Here is a 21,587-nt window from a genome sequence, read left to right as displayed (position 1 = left end):
GATATAATTACATCATTGTGCTTTTAAAGTGTATGTGCATGGTTTGTAGGCACGTGGACATGCAGATGCTGTGGAGGCCAGCAGAGGGCACTCGATTCCCGAGAGCTGGAGGAACAGGTGGTTGCAAGACGCCCTGCAAGCATTCTGGGACCGGAACTCCTGATTTCTTGCCTCTGCCTCCCAAGTGTGGGAATGTAGACGGGTAACACCAGGCCCACCTTAGTTTTTCATTTTTACAAAGTCCAACTTGTCCACTCTGTAATGTTTACATTTTATTTATTTTGTGTGGCGTACACTGTCAGGCGCATAAGCATGCACACATCGCACATGCGTGTGGACACACACACACGCACACACGCGCAAATAAGTGTGATGTAGATTATTTTCCAAAGTGTGACATCTAGAATTCCACAGCCCCTAAGTCCTAGCCGCCAATCACGTTCTTGCTTCTGTGACGTCATCATTTATTATTACATCAACTCTTCAATTTTAATTTTCATTCTGCGCTAACCACATCCAGTGTCAACATTTGAGTCTGAGCTTACCCTTTTCTGTCTCTATAAATGTGCATTTTTTTAAATTTTGAAAATGAATTAAAGCTACCATACCCTTTAATTCTAAGTATACACCAGTGCATGGTCCCTAAGCTACGCCCATAAATAAAATGGCAAGTGTTCATTCTCTCATAACTTCATCCCTTTGCTACAATCTGTTCCTGTTTGCGTGTCAGTGCATATATGTTTCACAAACTGTGGAAGATAAAACAAAAAACAGCTAAGATCTGACATGGTCTATAATTTTGCTTAATAATATTAACTATTTCAGATGTAACTGATCTTAAAATAAACTGGAGCCTTTGTCTTGTTCTTTTGGATACTAGGGATAGAATTCAGATTCTTGTGCATGCCAGGCAAGAGCTTTACCACTGAGCCACGCCCCCAGCCCCTCACTGGGGGATTCTAGGCAGGGGCTCTACCACTGAGCCACGCCCCCAATCCCTCATTGGGGGATTCTAGGCAGGGGCTCTACCACTGAGCCACGCCCCCAGTCCCTCACTGGGGGATTCTAGACAGGGGCTTTACCACTGAGCCACGCCCCTTTTAATTCTGACGTTTTAAAAATTATTATTTGTTTTGAGTCAGGGTTTCACTATGGATCTCAGAACTCACTAAGTTATAAGCCTCAAACTTATAGAAATCCCCCTGCTTCTACTTCTCAAGTGCTAGGATTAAAGGTGTGGGTCACCATACAGTTGGATTTATTTTATTTTTAATTGTGCGTATATGTGTGTTTCTATGTGTGGGTATGTGCACATAAGTGCATCTGCCCATGGAGATCAGAAGAAAGAAGCATCAGATTCCCTGGGGATGCAGATGTCATTGTCGGTTACCTGATTTGGGTGCTGAGAACCAAACTCGGGTCCTCTGCAAGAGCAGTGACTGCTGTTAGAGCTTCAACTTCTGAGCCATCTTTCCAGCCTCTAAATATTCAGTGACTTTGTTCTTGTGCTTCTCCTCTCTCAGCTTCCTGCAGAGCTGGAATGACAGTGATGGGCCAGCATGTACAGCTCTGTGTGTGTGTGTGTGTGTGTGTGTGTGTGTGTGTGTGTGTGTGTGTGTAATGGCAGGACTCCCACTGGGCTCATCCCCAGGCTTGGAACAGGATTTTTAATGAGTCTTTCCTACATCTAAAAATTTTACTTCTGAAAAGTATAATGACCCCCTAAAGTGGATTTCCATTGTCCAAATGTCGTTTCCAAATGACTTTGTCTCTTCAGAGAAGCCCATTCCAATTAAAGGAGTCTTGGTCATCCCAGATGTCAGCCTGAGTCCTCTTGTCACTTGAACACATCCCCTCACATCTTCTCCTGAAAAAATCCACGTGTTAGTGTCACAGGCACTCACAGAATGAGCTCAGCAGGCAGGTAATGCATGGGGCCACAGGAGCAAGACATACCAGGGCTGTAGGAAACGGGTGTTGTGAAGCGTCTCACACCAGATGTCCCCTCAGCTCAAACGGCAGAGAGCTAGCTTCCACAGCATCCATGTCTGCTGCCACCTGGTCGTAGATTCCCCTCGGATCCTCACACTGGACCTCAGGCCAGCGAAGGTCATAGGGGTCCTAACAGGCAAGGAGTGTGGTCAGTGCCGCAGAGATATGCTGTGGGACATCTCTCCACTCTGGGGGCACATGTCCCTATAACCTTCCCGGGGAAGGAAAATGTTTTAGTCCTGATGATTCTGCACACCAGCTTGCCATGTGCAAGGCCTTGTGTGCAGTCCCCAGTGCCACCAAAGCCAAACTAGAACCAAAAAGCCACTATAAACCAGGTACTGTGCCTGGGTCCTTGTAATTCTAGTGTTCTAGCTTTGAGAGGAGGAAAGCTGGGGCTGCATAGCGACAGCTAGGCCAGGGCTACATAACAAGAACCCATCTCACCTCACAAACGCTCCCTGTTTGTCTGCCTGCCTGCCTGCCTGTTTGTCTGTCTGTCCATCTGTCTGTCTGTTCGTCTGAAAGTGCAGTTTGAGAGAAGTCAAGGTGAATGAGGGCTGAAGTTAGGAAATAAGCAGACTGGAGACGGTGAAGGTGGTTCGTTATAATCACTCTCGTCTCCGTGCCAGGGGATCAGGACTGTAATTAAGAGTTAAAGCTGGGTGTGGTAGCATATGCTTCTCATGTTAAACCCAGGAGTTGGAGGCAGGAGGATTTTGAGTTAAGAGCTTACTTGACCTCAGCATAGTGAGACAAAAGATAAATGTACAGAGAAAAAAACCAAAACACTTAACACCTAATAAATAATAAAATAACACTACCACCACCACCAACAACAACAGTTGACAGCCAGTTGTGGTGGCTGAAACCTGTTATCCCAGTATTTTGGAGTCTGAGTCAGGAGCATTGCCATTAGTTCAAGGCCAACCTGGGCTACAGAGTGAGTTCATAATTAATAAAACAACCTCATAACATCAGCTGTGGCATCTGTAGGATGTGAGCCTCGATTCTTTTTCTCACGGCTCCCAACACAATTCCCCATCAAAAAGGAAGACAGTCTGGTGTAGTAACACACAACTGTGATCCCAGCACACTCTGAGGCTGAGGCATGGGGATTGTCAGCCCAAGGCCAGCCTGTGCTACATAGTGAGACTTTGGTTTTGTTTTTGTTTTGTTTTTTAAAAACAAGTATGGTACCGTGGAATGATTCAGAAAGTAATGACACTTGTCACTGAGCCTGTTAACTTCTGTTCAACCTCCAAGACCCTTCCCTCCACACACATGCAGGCACCCACACAAGTAATTAATTTTAAATGGTGGATAAGAGGGGAAGGGTCATACAGAGAAAATAAATGTTTGTTTTAGCAAACCCTGGTACAGCATTGGCCCAGGGGGTGAACACAGCTGCCCTCATCTGCTTTTGTGTTACCCAAGAGCTACAAAAGGGTTGATAATTTTAAAATGTTAAAGGAAGTCAGAGAATGATAGTATTTGTGATGTATAAATTCAACTTTCAACACCCAACTATGCATTCCTCTTGGACCATAGCCTCGTGTGTTCATGTACGCACGCGCTGTGACTGCTTCTAACCTATGACAGCAATGAATAGCTTAGGGGAAAGCCATATGTACCCAGAAGCCCAAAATATTTGTTCTCCAGACCCTGTGCAGAGACACAACTTGCAGACTCCCCTCGTTTCTGGGGAATTATGGTCCAGCACCACGGACAGCGTTTCAGCTGCTCTGTCTTGGGAGCCAGGAAGGTAGCATCTGAGACTGGTGTTTTGTCTTAACATTGTCACCCCAGATGCTGGAGCATTGGGTGGGGCCCAGGGGAGAGTTGGGCTCTTCGTTTTGTCTTATTAGGTTTTTTATTTTTTGAGACATAGTCTTGCTGTGTAGCCCAGGCTGTCCTTTAACTCCCAGTCCTCCTGTGTGCAGGGACGATAAGCTGCTATCACCATACTGTTTGAATGTTAGGTGTGTATCTCGTCTCCCTTGCCGCCATGATGCAGTGGGTGGTGGTCACCTGCCCAGCCACCATCCTCATGTCATTAGTTCTCTGCTCTCTCCCACTCTCTGCCTAGTGTATTGAATAGTGTTGGCCTGTAATCTCTGACCCCATAGATGAACACTGTACAATGTGCAGCCTACAGTGGCTCACACAGGTTGTACCCCGTTGGGAGATGTGGACAGGACAGTCATGAGTTCAAAGGCATCCTAGGCTACATGGTAAGTTTGAGTCCAGACTGGGGTTATATGAAGCCCTGTTTCAAATCAAGACCCCTCCTCCCAAACCAAATGGTATATTCTATCCCCTGTCTCAGTGATTGGTTCAACATGCGTGGGACCAAGGGTGGACCATTGTATGGGTGCCCTGTGTGTTGGGAACTACTTGGAAAAGAGACATTCTGTTTCTTTGACGATTTCAGATCTAGCAGGATGGAAATCTGGCTCTACTGGGAAACACTGAGGAGGAGTGAGCCCCGTTGTGCCTGAAGACAATTCTAGCATATAACTTTTTAGCTGAGTGACCAAGATGTTCTTTCTCAGAGCAGCAAGACAGAGTAGCAGGTAAAGGCACACATCTTAAAAGTCTAGTGACAGGAGTCTGATTCCCGGAACGCACACAAAGGTGAAAGAAGACGACAAAATGGTTCTCAGACATTCTCATGTGCATTGTTTACCCCCGGTGGCTAGACCAGAGGCTAGACCATGTTCCCATCCATCAGAAGGGAGGGCTAGACCATGCTCCAATCCATCAGAAGGGAGCAGATGGCCATCTGGGTCTCTCTAACGGCTTCTCCCTTTGTCCTTCTCCAGATGATTGGCCCTCCACCCCTTAGTAAACTGACCTGTGTGTGCAGGCCCCACCAACGGGCATGCTAGAGGATGTCAGAGGGAACCAGGGGGAGAGCTCTGGGCTCTAAATCACTGGGACACAGCAGGAACCCCACCTGGACAGCTCTATGAGAAAGAGAGACTTCATTTTCTGCTTGGCGGAGACAGAGTCTCACCGTGTGGTCAAGTCTGCCTTTGAACTCCCTCCACCTTCCTCCTCCTCTCTGGCATGCGCCACCACACCTGAATGAAGGTGTGACACTTTAATTTTTCCTGCCGCTGCCCTGAGGGGGTCTCTTTGTCTCAGTGGCTTCTTCTAACCGGTACACACAGTGAGAGGTGGGTTTCCAACCTAGACGACCTGGTAATAAGAATTCTCTTACCATTCGTACTTCATCATAGAGGGGTCCCCAGGCCCCAGGCGGGCCATAGGCTCTCTCCACTTCATCATGCAGGTGTCCGGGGAAGGCCATGTCCTCGCCTTCAGCACCTGTGAAGGCCGGAGTTGGGATGAGGGCTGGGATGGGAAAGTATCTCCCCAAAGGCTCACAGGTTGGGGTTCCATGGCTAGGGGTGCCATTCTGGGAAGTTCTGGAACTTCGGTGGAGGGTGTGCTTAGCTGGACAGAGTAGGTCACTGGGGTGTGCCTCTTGCCTCTGGTCCCCTTCCTGTCTGGCTCACTTCCTGTTTCCCGTCTGCCACAGGAGAGAAACTCTCCTCAGCCACACAGGCAATGGGGCCAAGCCGGCATGGGCAGAACCTTCTGAAGTGAGGCAGTGGACATCTGGACTCCTTAGGTTGCTTTCCGGGAGTATTTTAGTCACAGTAATAAAGAAATAAGTAACTAACATTCGAAGGAAAGGTGGCCATGACTCACCTTGGTGATACAGCACCTCCTCCAGTGTTGGGGGAAGCTGGGGGCTGAAGTCCCTCATGGAGTAGTAATTTGGGTCCACTTCTGCTGTGCTAACCTGTCACACACATGCATATGCCCATACATAAACACACACACACACACACACACACACACACACACACACACACACACACACTGGGGGGAGGGGGGAGGAGGGGGAACCAATATATAAGGTCATTTCCCTTGATTCTCAAATCCCAGGAGATGACAGTGGTTAGCCTGAAGCTGAGGCTGGAGGCTGCCAGGCCCCTCCTCTCACCGTGGAGCTTCTCGTGTCCCGGTCCCCAGTCCACTGACTCTCCTCATATTCATTCCTGATCCTGTCCTCCGACCTTCCAGGGCAAAAGTGCCAATGAAAGTTGGCTTCAAGTCTGCCACCCGTCTCTCCCAAGCCTCTCCCTCTTACCCTGCCTCTGTCTTCTCTGAGATCTCTGAGAGGAAAGAGAAAGGAGAGCTTCAGAGACTCTGTTCGAGCCCACCGGGACCCGAGCAGTTGTACCGTGCCGCAGCCCCGGCGTCCCCACCCACTCGGATCTCCAGCTTGGCACTGAGAAAGCTCTCTCCTCACCCTCAGCAAGGCGCCTCAGTCTTCTCCGCCAGAGGAGACCCCCAACACAGGAGGCATTGGAGAGCAGCAGAAGACCACCAACTGCAAAGAGCACAGGCAGCAGGGGCAGCCTTGGGGGTCCTGGGAGCGGAAGATCCCTTGGTGAATCCCCAACTCCTGGGAACATCCTGGGATTGGGATTCTGAGAAAGTCTGTCCCTGACTGATGGTTAGTCTTCAGTGACAACCTGATGGTGCCCAAATTACCTAGGACACGTGTGCAGCACGCGTCAAGGTGTGTGAGAGGAAGGACAGCCCTGAGGGTGGGTGGCGCCATTTCCAGGACCTGGGAACTCAGAGAGAATTGAAAGCTGGGGGATTGATGCCGAGTGTCTTCCTCTACTGCTTTCTGCCTTATTTTAATATATACGCGTTACATCATTTTTATTTATTTTATGTGTATAAATGTTTTGCTCGTATGTATGTATGTTGTATGTATGTATGTATGTATGTGCACCACGTGTGTGTCTTATGCCTGTGAATGTCAGAAGGTCCCTAGAACTGAAGTTACGGATAGTGGTAAGTCACGAAAAGGATGCTGGGAATCAAATCCAGCTCCCCCGGAAGACTTTTTTTTATTTTTATTTTATGTGGGTGAGTATTTTGCCTGTGTGTATGTATATAAACAATGTGTGTGCAGTGTCCCCAGAAGAGGGTGTCAGATCCTCTGGAACTGAAGGTATGGATAGCGGTAAGGCACTGTGTGAGGGCTGAGAACTGAACCTGGGTCCTCTGTAAAAATGAACAAACAAACAAACAAAACCAGGAAGCGCTCTGACCTGCTGAGCAATCTCTCTAACCCAAAAGACTTACTTAATTTCAAAAATCTGTATGTGTGTTTGTGCACATGCATGTATGTGCCCGAAAATGTCATATGAGGGTGTCAGATACTCCAGAGCCACCCGATGTGGGTCCTGGAACTGAACTCGGGTCCTCTAGCATGTCCCTGGCTCCTCTGTCTTGTCTCACTGAGCCGGGTGCCTCTGCTTCAGCTCGTCTGGTTAGCTAGCAAGTCTTTGGGGTCCGCCTGTGTCTTTCCCCAGCCCCAGGCTGCAGCTGTGTACAGCGACACCAGGCTTTTATGCAGCTCCTGCAGATCTCTTGCCTTGTGTCTGTATGGCAAGTGCTGTACCCACTGAGCTGTCCTCCCCAGTCCTGGGACCCCTTCTTTCCACCCAAAGGCAGTCAATGTGTTAGCAGTGGGTCCCCCTCCACCTGAGCCCTGTCTGTCTGAGAAATCCCCTTCCACGCCGGCTCCATGTTGAGACATGCCATTTGCCTGTGGGGAACAGTAGCTGACGGGACAGAATTAGAAGCTCGAGAAGCACTGGTATATCAGAGCTCATCTTTCTTGTTATTCTTGGACCCCGTGGTCATCTCCATGTGAGCGGTACTTACATTGTCCCAACCCTGAGCAGGATGACTGCCACACATATGAGGAGGAAGTCATCTGAGCTCAGTCCCAGTCTGACATGACCATAGAGATGGTTTAAATCAGCCCAAGCCAGAACTGTCCCAGCAGACTCACAGAATCACGGAAAATAATGTATGTTGCTCTATGCCTCCGCCCTTGAGGTGGTTTGTTACCTGGCTAAAGCTGACTGACACAGCCACCTCACAGAGAGAGCATGGGTATAGGTAGCACTTTTTTAATTGTTGCTGTTTGCTCTGGGGTGATGGAGTACATCACTGTGCAGCCCACACTTCAAACTTGTGATCTTCCTGTCTCAGCCTCTGGAGAGTAGGGAGTATGGGCATGCAGTGGCTGGCAATCCTTTAGAATTAAGATAGACTGGGAAGATGGCTCAGGAGGAAGGGCACTTTCTGCACAAGCACGAAGACCTGAGTTTGGATCTCCAGCACCCACACAAGAGCTGGCTATGGTGTGTGTGTGTGTGTGTGTGTGTGTGTGTGTGTGTGTGTGCATGTGTGAGTCTGCTGTGGGTACACATAAATGTCCATGTGTGCACATGTGTACATGTGTGGGCATATACGTGTGCTCATGTGTGGGTGTGCATGTGTATGTGAGTGTGCATGTGGATACGTGAGTCTGCTGTGTGTGCATGTGTGAGAGTGTGTACGCGCATGTGTGTGGGTGGGTGTGAGTGTGTGAGTGTGCATGTGCATGAGTCTGCTGTGTGTGCACATGTGTATGAATGAGTGTATGGGTGTATGCATGTGTGTGTACTCTTGCAGAGGCTGGAGGATGACGTGGGGCATCTTCTATCACCCTCTATTTGCTCCCCTGAGACAGGGTCTGTCAGGGAATCTAGAGATTGCTGTTTTATTAAGATTTAATAATTATTGTTATTCATATGTGTGTGTATAAATGGCAGGTAGGTGTGTGTGCGTGCATGTGGGTGTACACAAAAAGGCCAAAAGAAGGCCTTGGATCCCCTGGAACTGGAGTTACAGGCAGTTGTGAGCCATAAGATGTGGGTGCTTGCAACCAAACTCAGTCCACTGAGCTAAATCTCTCTGGCCAGCCTAACCAAATTTCAAACAGAAGTGGTCACACTCAAATACGCACACACGTGCACACTATCACATACACTCATACATGCACACTTGCACACTCCCACGCTCATGCTCTCTCTCTCTGTCTCTCGGTGTGTCTCTGTCTCTGTTTCTCTCTCTCTCTCTCTCTCTCTCTCTCTCACACACACACACACACACACACACACACACACACACACGCACATGCTCGTATGCACGCCAGCATTAAATTAAATCACTCCAGGCATAATGGCTCACACTAGTAAATCCAGCCATTGGCAGGCTGAGGTAAGACCTTACTACAAATTCATAGCACGACGCTGTCTCAACAAAAGGGAAAAAGCCGGCCTGAGGATGTACCTCAGCGGCAGAGTGCTTACTTGCGCAGCATACACAGGCACCGACCTGGGTTTGGTCCCCAGAATTGCAAAAGGGAGTTAAGCCAGCTTAGGAAAAGAGAACCGATATTACTTCAGCAAGAAGAGCTGAAGGGGGTGCGTGGGAGTCTGCAGGGATTCAGCTAAATCTTAGGCAGCTGTGGTCGTCTGGGAGGGGAGCGGCGGCGGGGGTGGGGGTGGGGGTGGGGGTGGGGGTGGGGTGGGGTGGGGGTGGGGCGGGGGTGGGGGTGGAGAGGGTGAGGGGTGGGGACTGAGTGAAAAGAACCAGGGAGGGGCTCAGGGAAGGGGCACTTGCCTGGAGGCAGCTCTGTGGGCAGCTGGTGGTCTGTGTCTTCAGGAGCCTGGTCGGGGCCTGCGGGAGGAGAGAGATTAACATTAATACCAGGAATCCGATAAGCCCAAAGGATCCCTGGACTTCGTAAGCTTTCCAGCCGACTTTAAAGATCATGGAAGTGGTGCATAGCTTCTTAGGGACATACATTTATTTATTTATTTATTTATTTATTTATTTATTTATTTATTTATTTATTTTTAAGATTAGTTTTTTATGCGTGTCGGTGTTTTGCCTGCATATATGTGTGCGCACCGTGCGCATGCCTGGTGCCCAGGTGGTTGTGGATCACCATATGGGTGCTGGAACCAAACCCCTCTGCAAGAGTAACAAACGTGGGGTTGGGGATTTAGCTCAGTGGTAGAGCGCTTGCCTAGCAAGCACAAGGCCCTGGGTTCGGTCCCCAGCTCCAAAAAACAAACAAACAAACAAACAAAAAAAAAAAAAAACAGAGTAACGAACGCTCTTAACCACCCAGTCAACTCCACAGCAGAGTGTGTGATCTTAAGGACAACAATATATGACAGCAGTTCTGTGCTGATAACAGGGGATTATTAATTAGTGTTTTACAGTGTCCATGTCCCTTTAATGTGAACTGCCGATTTGTTGAGTGAGTTAAAAAGATGCCGTGGGGAGGGGAGACCGCTCAATAGGTGAGGTCGCTTGTCACCAAGCCTGGTGACCTGAGTTCGATCCTTGGGACCCACATGGTGCAAGGAGAGCCCTGATTCCAGCAAGTTGCCCTCTGACCTCCCCAGCCATGTTGTGGTGTGTTTGCATGTACGCATGAGTGGGTGTACAATAAATACTTCAACATAAAAGCATTAAAATAATTTAGATACGTTTATGCAATTATATATATAAGGCATGTAAGTCGCAATATTAATTAAAGAGGAAGAGGCCATGAATTTGGTTGGAAGGGAGGATAGAGAAGGGGGAAATGATAGAATTACATTTTAATTAAGAAAAGGAACAGCGGGAGAGACAGCTCAGCAGGCAAGAGCGCTGGCTGCTCTTCCAGTACCCCTATTGTGGCTCACAGCTTTCTGTAACTCCCGTTCCAGGGGACATAGCTTCAGCTGGCACCAGGCGCACACAGAGGACACACACATGCCAACAGGCAAAACATCCACACGTTAAAAATGTTTGAATACAAAAATAAATAATATTTAAATAGTAAAAACCAAGAACGTCTTTGAATAGAATAAATGCATTTGAAAAAAAGTGGTTTAATTATTCTCTGTTGGCGTTTTATACTAGAAATACAAATTAGAGTTAGAGCAAGGGAGGCAAGTGTAATGGTTTGTTTTAGCATGCAAAGGTTAAGACGGAGCATGCGTGGTGGGGCGGGGCGTGTGCAGAGGCTGCAGATTGGGAAAGGATTCATCATGGGAAGACAGGACAGGAGGTATCGTGGGCTAAGCGAACTGGAGTACACTGGGGATATTTCCTTTACATTTACGCCATAATATTGCACTGTCCAAAGAGTATATCAGATAGTCTCTTCCCTTAATCCTCACAACCCAGCTGAGAGGAATCCACATTCAGGAACCCAGGGGAAGGGCTCTGAGAGGAAAGCCTACTCTAGCTGGAGTGGCAGTGCATCTCTGGAATCCCAGCACTCACAAGTGGAAGGCTAGCCTGGACCACACGATACATTTCCAGGCCAGTCTGGGTTGCAGATTGAGATCCTGTCTCAATAATCAAACGACAAAGAGACAAGTAAGAACTGCTTTTAGAAACTGAGATATTTCCTTGAGCCTACAAAAGTGGTGGATAAGCTTCAGGCCTCTGTAAACCATGTCCTGACGGATTAACCAATGTGCTGCCCGTCAGTTTTCAGTGTTACTCACTGGTTAGTTTCTTGTGGTGCTGGGGATTGACTTTTGCATTTGAGTCAAAGTCTTGACAGTGTAGCCACGCCCCCAGCCCCTCACTGGGAGATTCTAGGCAGGGCTCTATCACTGAGCCACACCCCCAGCCCCTCACTGGGGGATTCTAGGCAGGGGCTCTACCACTGAGCCACGCCCCCAGCCCCTCATTGGGAGATTCTAGGCAGGGGCTCTACCACTGAGCCACGCCCCCAGCCCCTCCCTGGAGGATTCTAGGCAGACACTCTTCTGTTGATCCACACTAACATGTGCTCTTCTACCACTGAGTCATATCTCTAACTCATGAATCATTTACAATGATTTGTCTGTGTTTTCAAAGTTACTATGTGAAGTGACCTAGATTATCTCTAATGTTTCCTTAGAGACCTCTTTGTGTCTGTGAGTACCTCTTTATTTCTGGCAATGGGAAGTTGTTTCTCTCTCTCTCTCTCTCTCTCTCTCTCTCTCTCTCTCTCTCTCTCTTTCTCTCTCTGGTTTGTTTTTATTTTATGAATATGAGTGTTTTGTCTGTATGTATGTCTGATCACCACATACATGTCCGATGTGCTGCGCTCCCCCTCCCCAGGCCAGAGAGGACATTGGACCCCTTGCAACTGGAGTTACAAACTGTTGTGAGCATGTGGGAACTGGGAATTGAACCCCAGTTCTCTGGACGAGTAGCCAGTGTTTCTTAACTATCTCTCCAGTCCCCCTCTTAATCTTTCTTCTTTCAATCATTTTTTGGGGGCAGTTTTTGTTTTTTGAGACAGGGTCTCACTATGTACTGTGGAGAGCCTGGAATCCGCTATGTAGAGTGGCCGAGAACACACAGAGCTCCACCCGCTCTGCTGGGATCAAAGGCGTGCGCTGCAACGCATTGGTCGGTTTTCTGAGGTCTCCGAGTCTCTGCAGAAGAACTGACTTTCAGTTTCGTTGATTTTCCTAGTTGTACTCTGCTCATTCCTTAGGACTCTGACCCTCGCCTTTTATCTTCCTCCTGCTCTTGGATTTGGTTTGACTCATTCTTCTGCTAGTTTTGCAGGATGGAAACACAGAATTTCCTTCAAGGCCTAGGTTGGTGCATTCTTTGTCTTTTATGTTTACTTATTTATTCACTGATTTTCTGTGGGGGGGGGAGCACATATGGGGGTGAAAGTTCAAGTCACTTCTCTCCTTCCATTATGTGAGTCCTGGGACTTGAACTCTAACCATCAGTGTCGGCTACAGGCATCTTTACCCACTGAGCCATCTCCCTTTCTGTTTTATTTTTTTAATCTAATATAGATATTTAATCTGCGAACTGCCTTCTACACCCTGACTCAGCTATATTATCATTTTTTGATGCTTTTATTTTCACTCAAAGCTCTTTCCTGCTGAGTGTGGGGGCACACACCTTTATTCCCGGCACTCAGGAGGCAATGGCAGGTGGTGGATCTCTGTGAGTTCTGGGCTAGCCTGGTCCACATAGTGTGTTCTGAATTGGTCAGAGGTGCACAGCTCGACCCTGTCTCAACAAACAAAACAGACCCCCCTTTCTTCCCAGTCCTTACAGATCAGTGACTAAAATTGGTCCCTAGAGCACATCTGCCTGAATTCAAGGCTTATCTCCAGCTGCTCCTGGCTGTGTGACGTCAGTTCGTTTGCTTAACCTCTCTGGGCTTTAGTTCACTCATCTGTAAATAGGAGAAATAACAACATCTACTTTGCTTTGCCATCCCACAAGATGTCAAAAACCAAGCCAGACCAAAACCAGTAACAAAAACAACACAACCAAAAACCACAAGCCAAAGCAACAGCCCTACCCAAGACTGTCCCTTCCCACCTGGGGTAGTGACGGAGACCTGGATCCCCTTGTCCGTCAATCCACTGTCCCCCAGGGCATTGCTGGCCAACAGCCAGATCCTATATCGTGTAGAAGGCTTCAGCCCAGTCAGCGTGAAGGTAGTGGCCTGTGTAGGTAGGACATCCACGTGGAGGAATCCTGGGGTCTCGAGGGCCTCGTACCTGCATGGTGAGAACAGTCAGCTCTGCCAGGTGTCTGTCTCTGTGGCCTCCCCCACTTCGCCATCCTTGGCGGAGGCCTCACCTGATTTGGAACCTCTGAGGCAGACCCCCATCAAAGCCAGGCTTCCACTCCAGCCCCACCGAGTGAGGGCTTATGCTGACAACCTTCAGTCCCAGTGGAGGGTCAGGGCGGCCTTGGAGAGAAGGGATGGAATAGTCAGGTGTACAAAAGGAGTCTCGAACTTGCCTGCCAGAGTCTCCTGAGGACGATGGTTGGTTCTCTTTCTTCACAGAAGCTGTGCTCAGTGAGTTCGTCTCAGCAGTTAACAGCACGAGCTGCTCTTGTAGAGTTCCAAGGTTCAGTTCCCAGTTCCCACATGCAGCTCACAACCGTGTGTAGCTCTGTGGGTAGCTGGCACATGAGTGGTTCATAGATACATATGTACGCACAACACTCACACACATAGAACATGGTTTTAAGTTCGCCTGGAACCCTGGCTCTGAGAAGCGCGAGCATTGCTTCTGGAGAGGTACTGGGAGGCCAAGCTTCTCTACGGCATTCTCTCCAACATCGTTTGTTTGTTTGAGATAGGAGTTCCCTGTGTAGTCAGACTAGCCTGAAACTCACAGAGATCTGCCTGCCTCTGTCTCCCCAGGGATTAAATATGTTATATATTTATTTGTTTTCGTGCACATGGATTGTGGAGGTCAGAGGATAGCTTGTGGGAGTCAATTCTCTTTTTCCACCATGAAGGTTCCAGGAATGGAACTCAGGTCCAAACCCTGGAGCCACCTCATTGGCTCAACTGATTTTTAAAATCAATCTCTCTCTCTCTTTTATCCATTCATATATCTATCTGTCTGTCCATCTGTCTGTATGTCTGTCTATCTATCCATCTATCTATCAATCATGTATTTATCCATCTTTCATTTGTCTGACCATCAGTCTGTCTGTCTGTTTGTCTATCTATCCATCTATCAATCATGTATTTATCCATCTTTCATTTGTCTGACCATCAGTCTGTCTGTCTGTTTATCTATCTATCTATCTATCTATCTATCTATCTATCTATCTATCTATCTATCTATAGACAGGTTTCCTCAGGTTAGCCTGGAACTTTTTGATCCCCTGACAATATCCGCCCAGATGCTGAGATAATTGGCATGTGCCTCTACACGCTTCCACCCATACATTTTTACTTTATACATGTTTCTGGCTTTGAAACCTTATTTAATATATGTCGCCGACTCACTAACATTGACAATATGGCTATCAGGAGGCTGAAGATATGGCCAAGTGGGTAGAGCGCTTATTTAGCATACACAAATGGCTGGGTTTGCTCCCAGCCCCTCATGAGCCCAGCATAGAGGCACACACCTGCCATCCTAGTGCCCAGAGGTAGAAGCAGGAGCACCAGGAACTCAAGGTCAGCCTGAGACTGAGACTCTGTCACTCTGGCTTCAGCAAAGTTTACTCAATGCGAATTCTTCATTGGGGTGTATAATAACTTCTCCCTTTTTTTTTCTTTTAAAGATTTACACACACACATACACACCAGCAACCACATGGTGGCTCACAACCATCTGTAATGGGATCGGATGCCCTATTGTGGTGTGTCTGAAGACAACTACAGTGTACTTATATACATGAAATAAATGAATAATTCTTTTAAAAAGATTCACTTATTTTCACTTTATGTTTATGGATATTTGTCTGCATGTATGTATGATGTATGTGCACTACATGTGTGCAGTGCTTTGGAAACCTGAAGAGGGCATCAGATCCCCGGGAATGAGAATCACAACTGTTGTGAGCCACCATGTGCATGCTGGGAATTGATCCCTGATCCTCTGCAAGAGCAGCCAGTGTTCTTAATTGTTCAGCCATCTCTCCAGCCCCCATAAATTTCTTGAACTTAGGAACATGACAGGGCATTTTAGCCTTCTGTTTGGGGACCACTTTAAATTATAAATACCAGCAAAATGAAAATCAAAACAAAATCTACACTCTTAAGTAAGTCACAGAAAGGAAAGGACACTTATTTACAGCATGACCCTAGGACAGCAAGGCAGAATGTTCACCATCGATGTGAACATGCCCACTAATGGACTCACATTCCATCTCTCTGGTACATGGCTTTTCATGACCACAAAAGGCCCGTTAGTGTGGGATACGGTGGCACACACCTTTAATCTAAGCAAATGGGAGGCCAAGGCAGACAGATCTCTGTAAGTCTGAGTATAATAGCCTTGGCTATGTAGTGAGTTCCAGGCCAACCAAGGCTACATAGTGAGACTCTAATTAAAAACTAAGACAAAACCAAGAAATGATGCATGTATACACACACACACACACACACACACACACACACACACACGGCTTTTGCCCCAACCTTAAAATCTTAGTAATGACACCCAGAATAGCATTCCCAACCACACTCTCAAGCCATGTGCTTCTAATGGGAATGACCTCACTCTTAGTAGGAGGGACATATGACTAAGCCATGTCAATCAATGTGAAATTGAAGTGAAGCCATTGAGTTACAAATGCAATGTTTCCACACAGGCATTAGAAGAAAAAGAGCTGTATTCCCAGGTTAAGGGGTAACTCAGTGACAGGCAACTTACCCAACATACACAAGGCTCTGGACTTGACTTCCTGCAACCCCCCAATCCCCAAAGAAGCTAGGCCTGGTGACTCTCAAATGTAACCCAGCCCTTTGGTGGTTAAGGCTGAAGGCTTACCATTTTGAGTCAGGCTTGGCTACAAAGCAAGTCTGAGGTTAGCCTGAGTAATATACAAGTTCAAGGTTAGCCTGGGCTACATAGTAAGTCTGAGACTGACCTGGGTTATACAGCAAGACCTTGTTCCAACAAAACAAAACTCCAGTCCCATGCATCGACACCTCTCATCTATCAGAAACACTTCCTGGCTTTGGTCAACCAGGAACTTGGCCAGTGACCCCAGGACCTGACCCCACCCTTCTCCCAGCCACTCCCGTCGTACTGATGCTGACGAGCTGGATGTTGGTGTGGTCAGAGCCAAGGGCATTGGTGGCCGTGCATTTGAAGAGGGCATAGTCCTGGGCCGCAGACACATTAGCGATGGTCAAGAGGCTGCTGTGGACAACACCCTGGTGGTACCTGTGCTCTGTGTACCTGGAGAGGGGGCACAGTAGGGCTCAGAAAGGAAAACCAGGGCTGGATGAACTGGGCTGGCATGAGAAATGGCTGACTCAGGTTCACCTGGGGTCTTGGAGATCCAGAGGGACCCCGTTTTTGGTCCAAGTGAAGTCGATGTTGGGGACACCCCGGGCACGGCAGTGCAGTGTGGCTGAGCTGGTGCTGTCCCCAGCGGCAGCCACTTTTGTTAGGGGAGTAGGCTGATCCACCTGGGGAGCAACTGGAGGGGACAGAGGAGCACTGGGTTGAGTGTGGATGCCCGTGAGGGACTGCTTGAAGCATGGGCAGACCTCAAAGTTACCCACATCGGACGACAAGACGAACCAGTCCTCTGGCTGCAGGAGCCACCCCATTGTCCACGATGCACTGGTAGGCACCAGCCTGGGATAGCTTGGCTTGGCGAATCCGCAGACGCCCCGTGGATCCCTTGGAAACTTTCTCCATGTCGTCCAGGTTCAGATCCTCCTCTTCTTCTCCCTGCCATCCCAAGACACGAGGAGCTTGTTCCCAGTCTGGCCTCATATCATCTCTCAAACTGTGTCCCATCTGTCCCTTCAACCCCCTTCCTCAAAGTTAATGAAGTGGGACTGTTCCTTGTTATCTATCCAACCACTTATTTAACCCATCCATTCATCGACCAATCACCATGCATACATTTGTGTAAACGCTCATGCATGAGTCAGGATGGCAGTCCTGGTTCATCTAACCATCTAGACTGCAGCTTGTGGGTAGAGCCCTAGACAGTCTCCAGCACACACACACACACACACTCGTGCACACACACATACGCACACACACACTCACACACACTCACACAATACACACTCACACACACTAACACACACTCACACAATACACACTCACACACACACGCGCGCACACACACATACGCACACACACTCACACACACTCACACAATACACACTCACACACACTCACACACTCACATACACTCACACACACTCACACACATACACACACACGCACACACACTCACACACATGCACACTCACACACATACACACTCACACACACTCACACACTCACACACTCACACACACTCAACACACTCACACACACTCACACACTCACATACACTCACACACTCACACACATACACACACTCACACACATACACACTCGCACGCGCGCGCGCACGCACACACACTCACACTCACACACTCACACACACACTCACACACACATACACATGCACACACACTCACACACTCACACACTCACATACACTCACACTCACACACATACACACTCACACACATACACACACACTCACACACACACAAGCTGAGCTGCATCTAATGGTTCATAAGCACTTGGGAGGAAGAGGCAAGAGAATCCCAAGTTCAGAGCCAACCTGGGCTACATAGCAAGTTCTAGGCTAGCTTAGACTACAGACCAAAATCCTCTCTCAAATATGAATGTCCTAGAATGGTAGCACCGGCCTGTCATTCTAGCACTTGGACCCTCCATCCCATAAGGGTGGGCTCTGCCACATAGCATGCTTAGGGCTAACATGGGTTACATCACCAGAGGTTCTCAACCTGTGGGTCACAACCACTTTGGGGTGGAGTCAAATGACCTTTTTACGGGGTCTTGTACCAGACCTCCTGCATAACACATACCTACATTACGATACACAACAGTAGCAAAATTACAGTTATGAAGTAGTAGTGAAATAACTATGGTCCGGCAAAATGGACCAGTCCTCCAGCCATGGGAGCCACCCCACTGTCTACAACGTATTGGTAAGCGCCAGCCTGGAACTGTATTAGAGCCATGAGGAACTGTATTAACGGGTCGCAGCATTAGGAAGGTTGAGAACCCCTGCATCAAACCCTGTCTCAAAAACAATGGGGGCTGGAGCGATGGTTCAGTAGTTAAAAGCACTGGCTGCTCTTCCCAAGGACCCAGGTTCAATTCCCAGCAGCCACGTGTCAGCTCACAATGTCTCTGTAATTCTAGTTCCAGATCTGACACCTTCACAAAGACATACATGCATGCAAAAACACCAATGTATGTTAAATGAATAAGTAAATAAAAAGCAAATAAAAAGCAATGGACCTTGGGGTTGGGGATTTAGCTCAGTGGTAGAGCGCTTGCCTAGGAAGTGCAAGGCCCTGGGTTCGGTCCCCAGCTCCGGAAAAAAAAGGACCAAAAAAAAAAGCAATGGACCTGGAAGATGGCTCAGGGGGTAAAGACACCTGCGGTTAAGCCTAAAGACCTGACCTCCTGACCTTCACACCCATACTGTGTCACATAGGCCCTACACACACACACACACACACACACACACACACACACACACACACACCAAATGAATTTAAAACTGTCACAATGAACAGCAAAACAAAAAACCAAATCTACCTTCCCACCTGCTCACCGAGCGAGCCATTTGACTTCTTCCTTTACAGTTTTAAGCATTCTGTATCATTAGTTGTGTGTTGTGATAATGATGATGATGATGTGTACATGTGTGTATGTATGATGTGTGAATGTCTGTGTGCATGTATGATGTGTGTGCATGAATGCAGTCACATGTGTGCAAAAGCATGCAAGTGAATAACTTGAAGACCTGTTTGCTTCTGAGGTCTGAAGTCACCCTGTGCACACAGCGCTCTTACAGCACACCTCACCTGGCCCCTTTGTCTTCCTTCCTCCCAGGCACCAAACCATCCACCCACCACGCAGCTCTCTGCTCATTCATGCCATTTTTCACTCCTCTGTGTCCACATTCATAAATGTGTACAACTGCTTACACATACATACACATATGGATATACGTACATATGCTATATATGTATACATTGGATATATGTTATATATGATATACATTCTATATATCCTATATCTGTATATGTATACACACACACAGACTTCCTTTCACTCACCTGCCTGCCCCCTTATCCTGTTTATCCTCCCTTTGGTCTCAATCAAGCATGGAGTCGCCCATCCTATGTATCTGTTCTTTCACTTAACTTAGCTTTTCACTCATCCCCCTACCTTTTGTTCCTCCGTGCACCCATTTACACACACACACACACACACACACACATACACACACACTTCACTCATTCATACATTCGCCTGCCATTCGACAAAATCAGTTCCAGAAGATACCCTGACTTGTATAGTCACACATGGCTTACACAGTGTGGCATCAACTCCCAAGGCACTAGTAACCAAGACACTGCACCTTCCTGGCTCCGCCTCCATTCACCAAAGGCTGGGCACTTACCAGTCTCTCCCAGCTGAACATCTCTGGGAGGATGGGATTGGCGTCAACGGTGCAGACTATGTCCACAGAACCCCCAACATTCACCTCAGTAGGGTCCCGGAGGGCACGGATGGTGGGAGCATCTATTGGGAGACAGGTGCTTGGAGAAGGCTCTTAGGCCCTGACAGGCCCTGCAGGGAGTGAGGGGAAGGGACCTTAGGAAGGAGGGGTGTCTTTGAGATGTTGCGAGTAGTATGGAGGTGGGTACAGCTTGCTCTTTATAGAAGAGAATTCTCAAGATAACAAGCCTTCACCGTGCCTCTGTAATTATTAGTTTGGTGTGTGTGTGGGTGGGGGGGCGGGTTGTACTAGAACAGTGTTGGAGTGGGGTCGAGAGAACTTGAGTGGCCGTGACTTCCGCGGTAAGGGGTAAGGCCAGCTCCTGGGAAACCCTAGTTTTCTGGGTTTCTGAGGGGGCTCACAATGCACGTCCAGCTTCAACAGCGCCTCAGCGGTGCCCTCTGAGTTCTGGCAGTGCAGCTGATAAAAGCCATCGTCAGCTCGGGTCACATTCCACAGCTGCAGAGCCCCTCCAGACAGGATACGGTGCCGGGGACCCCCAGCTGGGGAAGGAGAGGGTCAGGAGCCTGGATGACCTGCCATCCTCCTGAATCTGCACCACCTCCAGGCCCGCATCCCACCTGGGCTGAGGCGGTAGCCTCGGAAGGTCCAGTTGAAGGCCTCGGGGGCGGGGTTAGCGGACACCGACACCGGCAGCAGCACCTGGCCCTGCTCCACCACGGTCACTGCCCGGACTTGCTCCCCCAGGAATTCTGGAGGATCTTCAGAGGGGGCGCCCCAGGAAGTCAAGAGTGGGTCAAGTTAAGGCATGAGTTCAAGGGTTAAGGTTAGGGTCAAGGCTAGGACTAGGGTGGTGGACAGGGCAACTGTTGGAGCTGAGATCTGAGGCAAGACTCTGAATGGAAGCTAAAAGCTGGCAGGATGGTTCAGCTGGGAAGATTACTGCCAAAGCTGAGTTCACGGTCAGGGACCCACAAGGTGGGAGATGAGAACCAGCTTCCTTACATTGTTCTGTGAAGCTGGGCGTTGCAGCGGTATATGCCTTTAATTCCAGTACTTTGGAGGCAGAGGCAAGCGAATCTCTTGTGAGTTCTAGGACAGTCTGGTCTACAGAGCTAGTTCCAGGGCAGCAAGAACTACACTGAGAGAAACCCTGTCTCGAAACCCAATCCTCACAAAAACCAACAAAAAAAAAATTAAAAAAAAAAAAAGTTGTTTTTTGACCTTCGCCTGCTCACCATGGCACAGACATGAGGGAACACACACACACAATAATTATTTGTAATTTTTAAAAAATCCAACTTGGGTGTGGTAGCTCATGCCTTTAATCCCAGCACATAGGAGACAGGAGTATGTGAATCGCTTGTAAGTTCCAGGCCAGCCAGAGCTACACAGTCAGACACAGTCTGAAAAAACAAAAGCAGCAAATAATAATAATAATAATAATAATAATAATAATAATAATAATAATAAATATATATGTGTATCTAGTCGTACGGGCCTGCGATCTCAGCACTTCCGAGACAGAGGCAGGAGGATTGCTGCAAGTCCATGGCTCTCTTGCTCTACGTATCGAGTTCCAACTCAGCCAGGACTACATAGTAAGACATTTTAAAAACTTTTAAAAGTTA

General features: G+C 48.1%; 1 protein-coding gene across 1 annotated transcript in view; it reads right to left on the bottom strand.

Moving 5' to 3' along the window:
- Positions 1-259: 259 nt before the first annotated feature.
- The window catches only part of Nphs1 (NPHS1 adhesion molecule, nephrin), a 28,262-nt gene continuing 6,934 nt past the window's right edge, over positions 260-21,587 (bottom strand). Inside the window, 16 exon segments of the mRNA NM_022628.1 lie at positions 260-1,867; positions 1,957-2,121; positions 5,219-5,325; positions 5,713-5,806; positions 6,011-6,083; positions 6,158-6,182; positions 6,320-6,439; positions 9,547-9,603; positions 13,276-13,457; positions 13,540-13,651; positions 16,465-16,616; positions 16,704-16,860; positions 16,946-17,117; positions 19,897-20,018; positions 20,358-20,498; positions 20,577-20,717. Of these exon segments, the coding sequence (NP_072150.1) occupies positions 1,990-2,121; positions 5,219-5,325; positions 5,713-5,806; positions 6,011-6,083; positions 6,158-6,182; positions 6,320-6,439; positions 9,547-9,603; positions 13,276-13,457; positions 13,540-13,651; positions 16,465-16,616; positions 16,704-16,860; positions 16,946-17,117; positions 19,897-20,018; positions 20,358-20,498; positions 20,577-20,717 (1,787 nt within the window). The 3' untranslated portion in view covers positions 260-1,867; positions 1,957-1,989.

The sequence above is a fragment of the Rattus norvegicus genome, chromosome 1 (genome assembly GCF_036323735.1).
Source record: "Rattus norvegicus strain BN/NHsdMcwi chromosome 1, GRCr8, whole genome shotgun sequence".
In the NCBI taxonomy this organism is placed as follows: Eukaryota; Metazoa; Chordata; class Mammalia; order Rodentia; family Muridae; genus Rattus; species Rattus norvegicus.
This window is presented reverse-complemented; position numbering and strand designations above follow the sequence as displayed.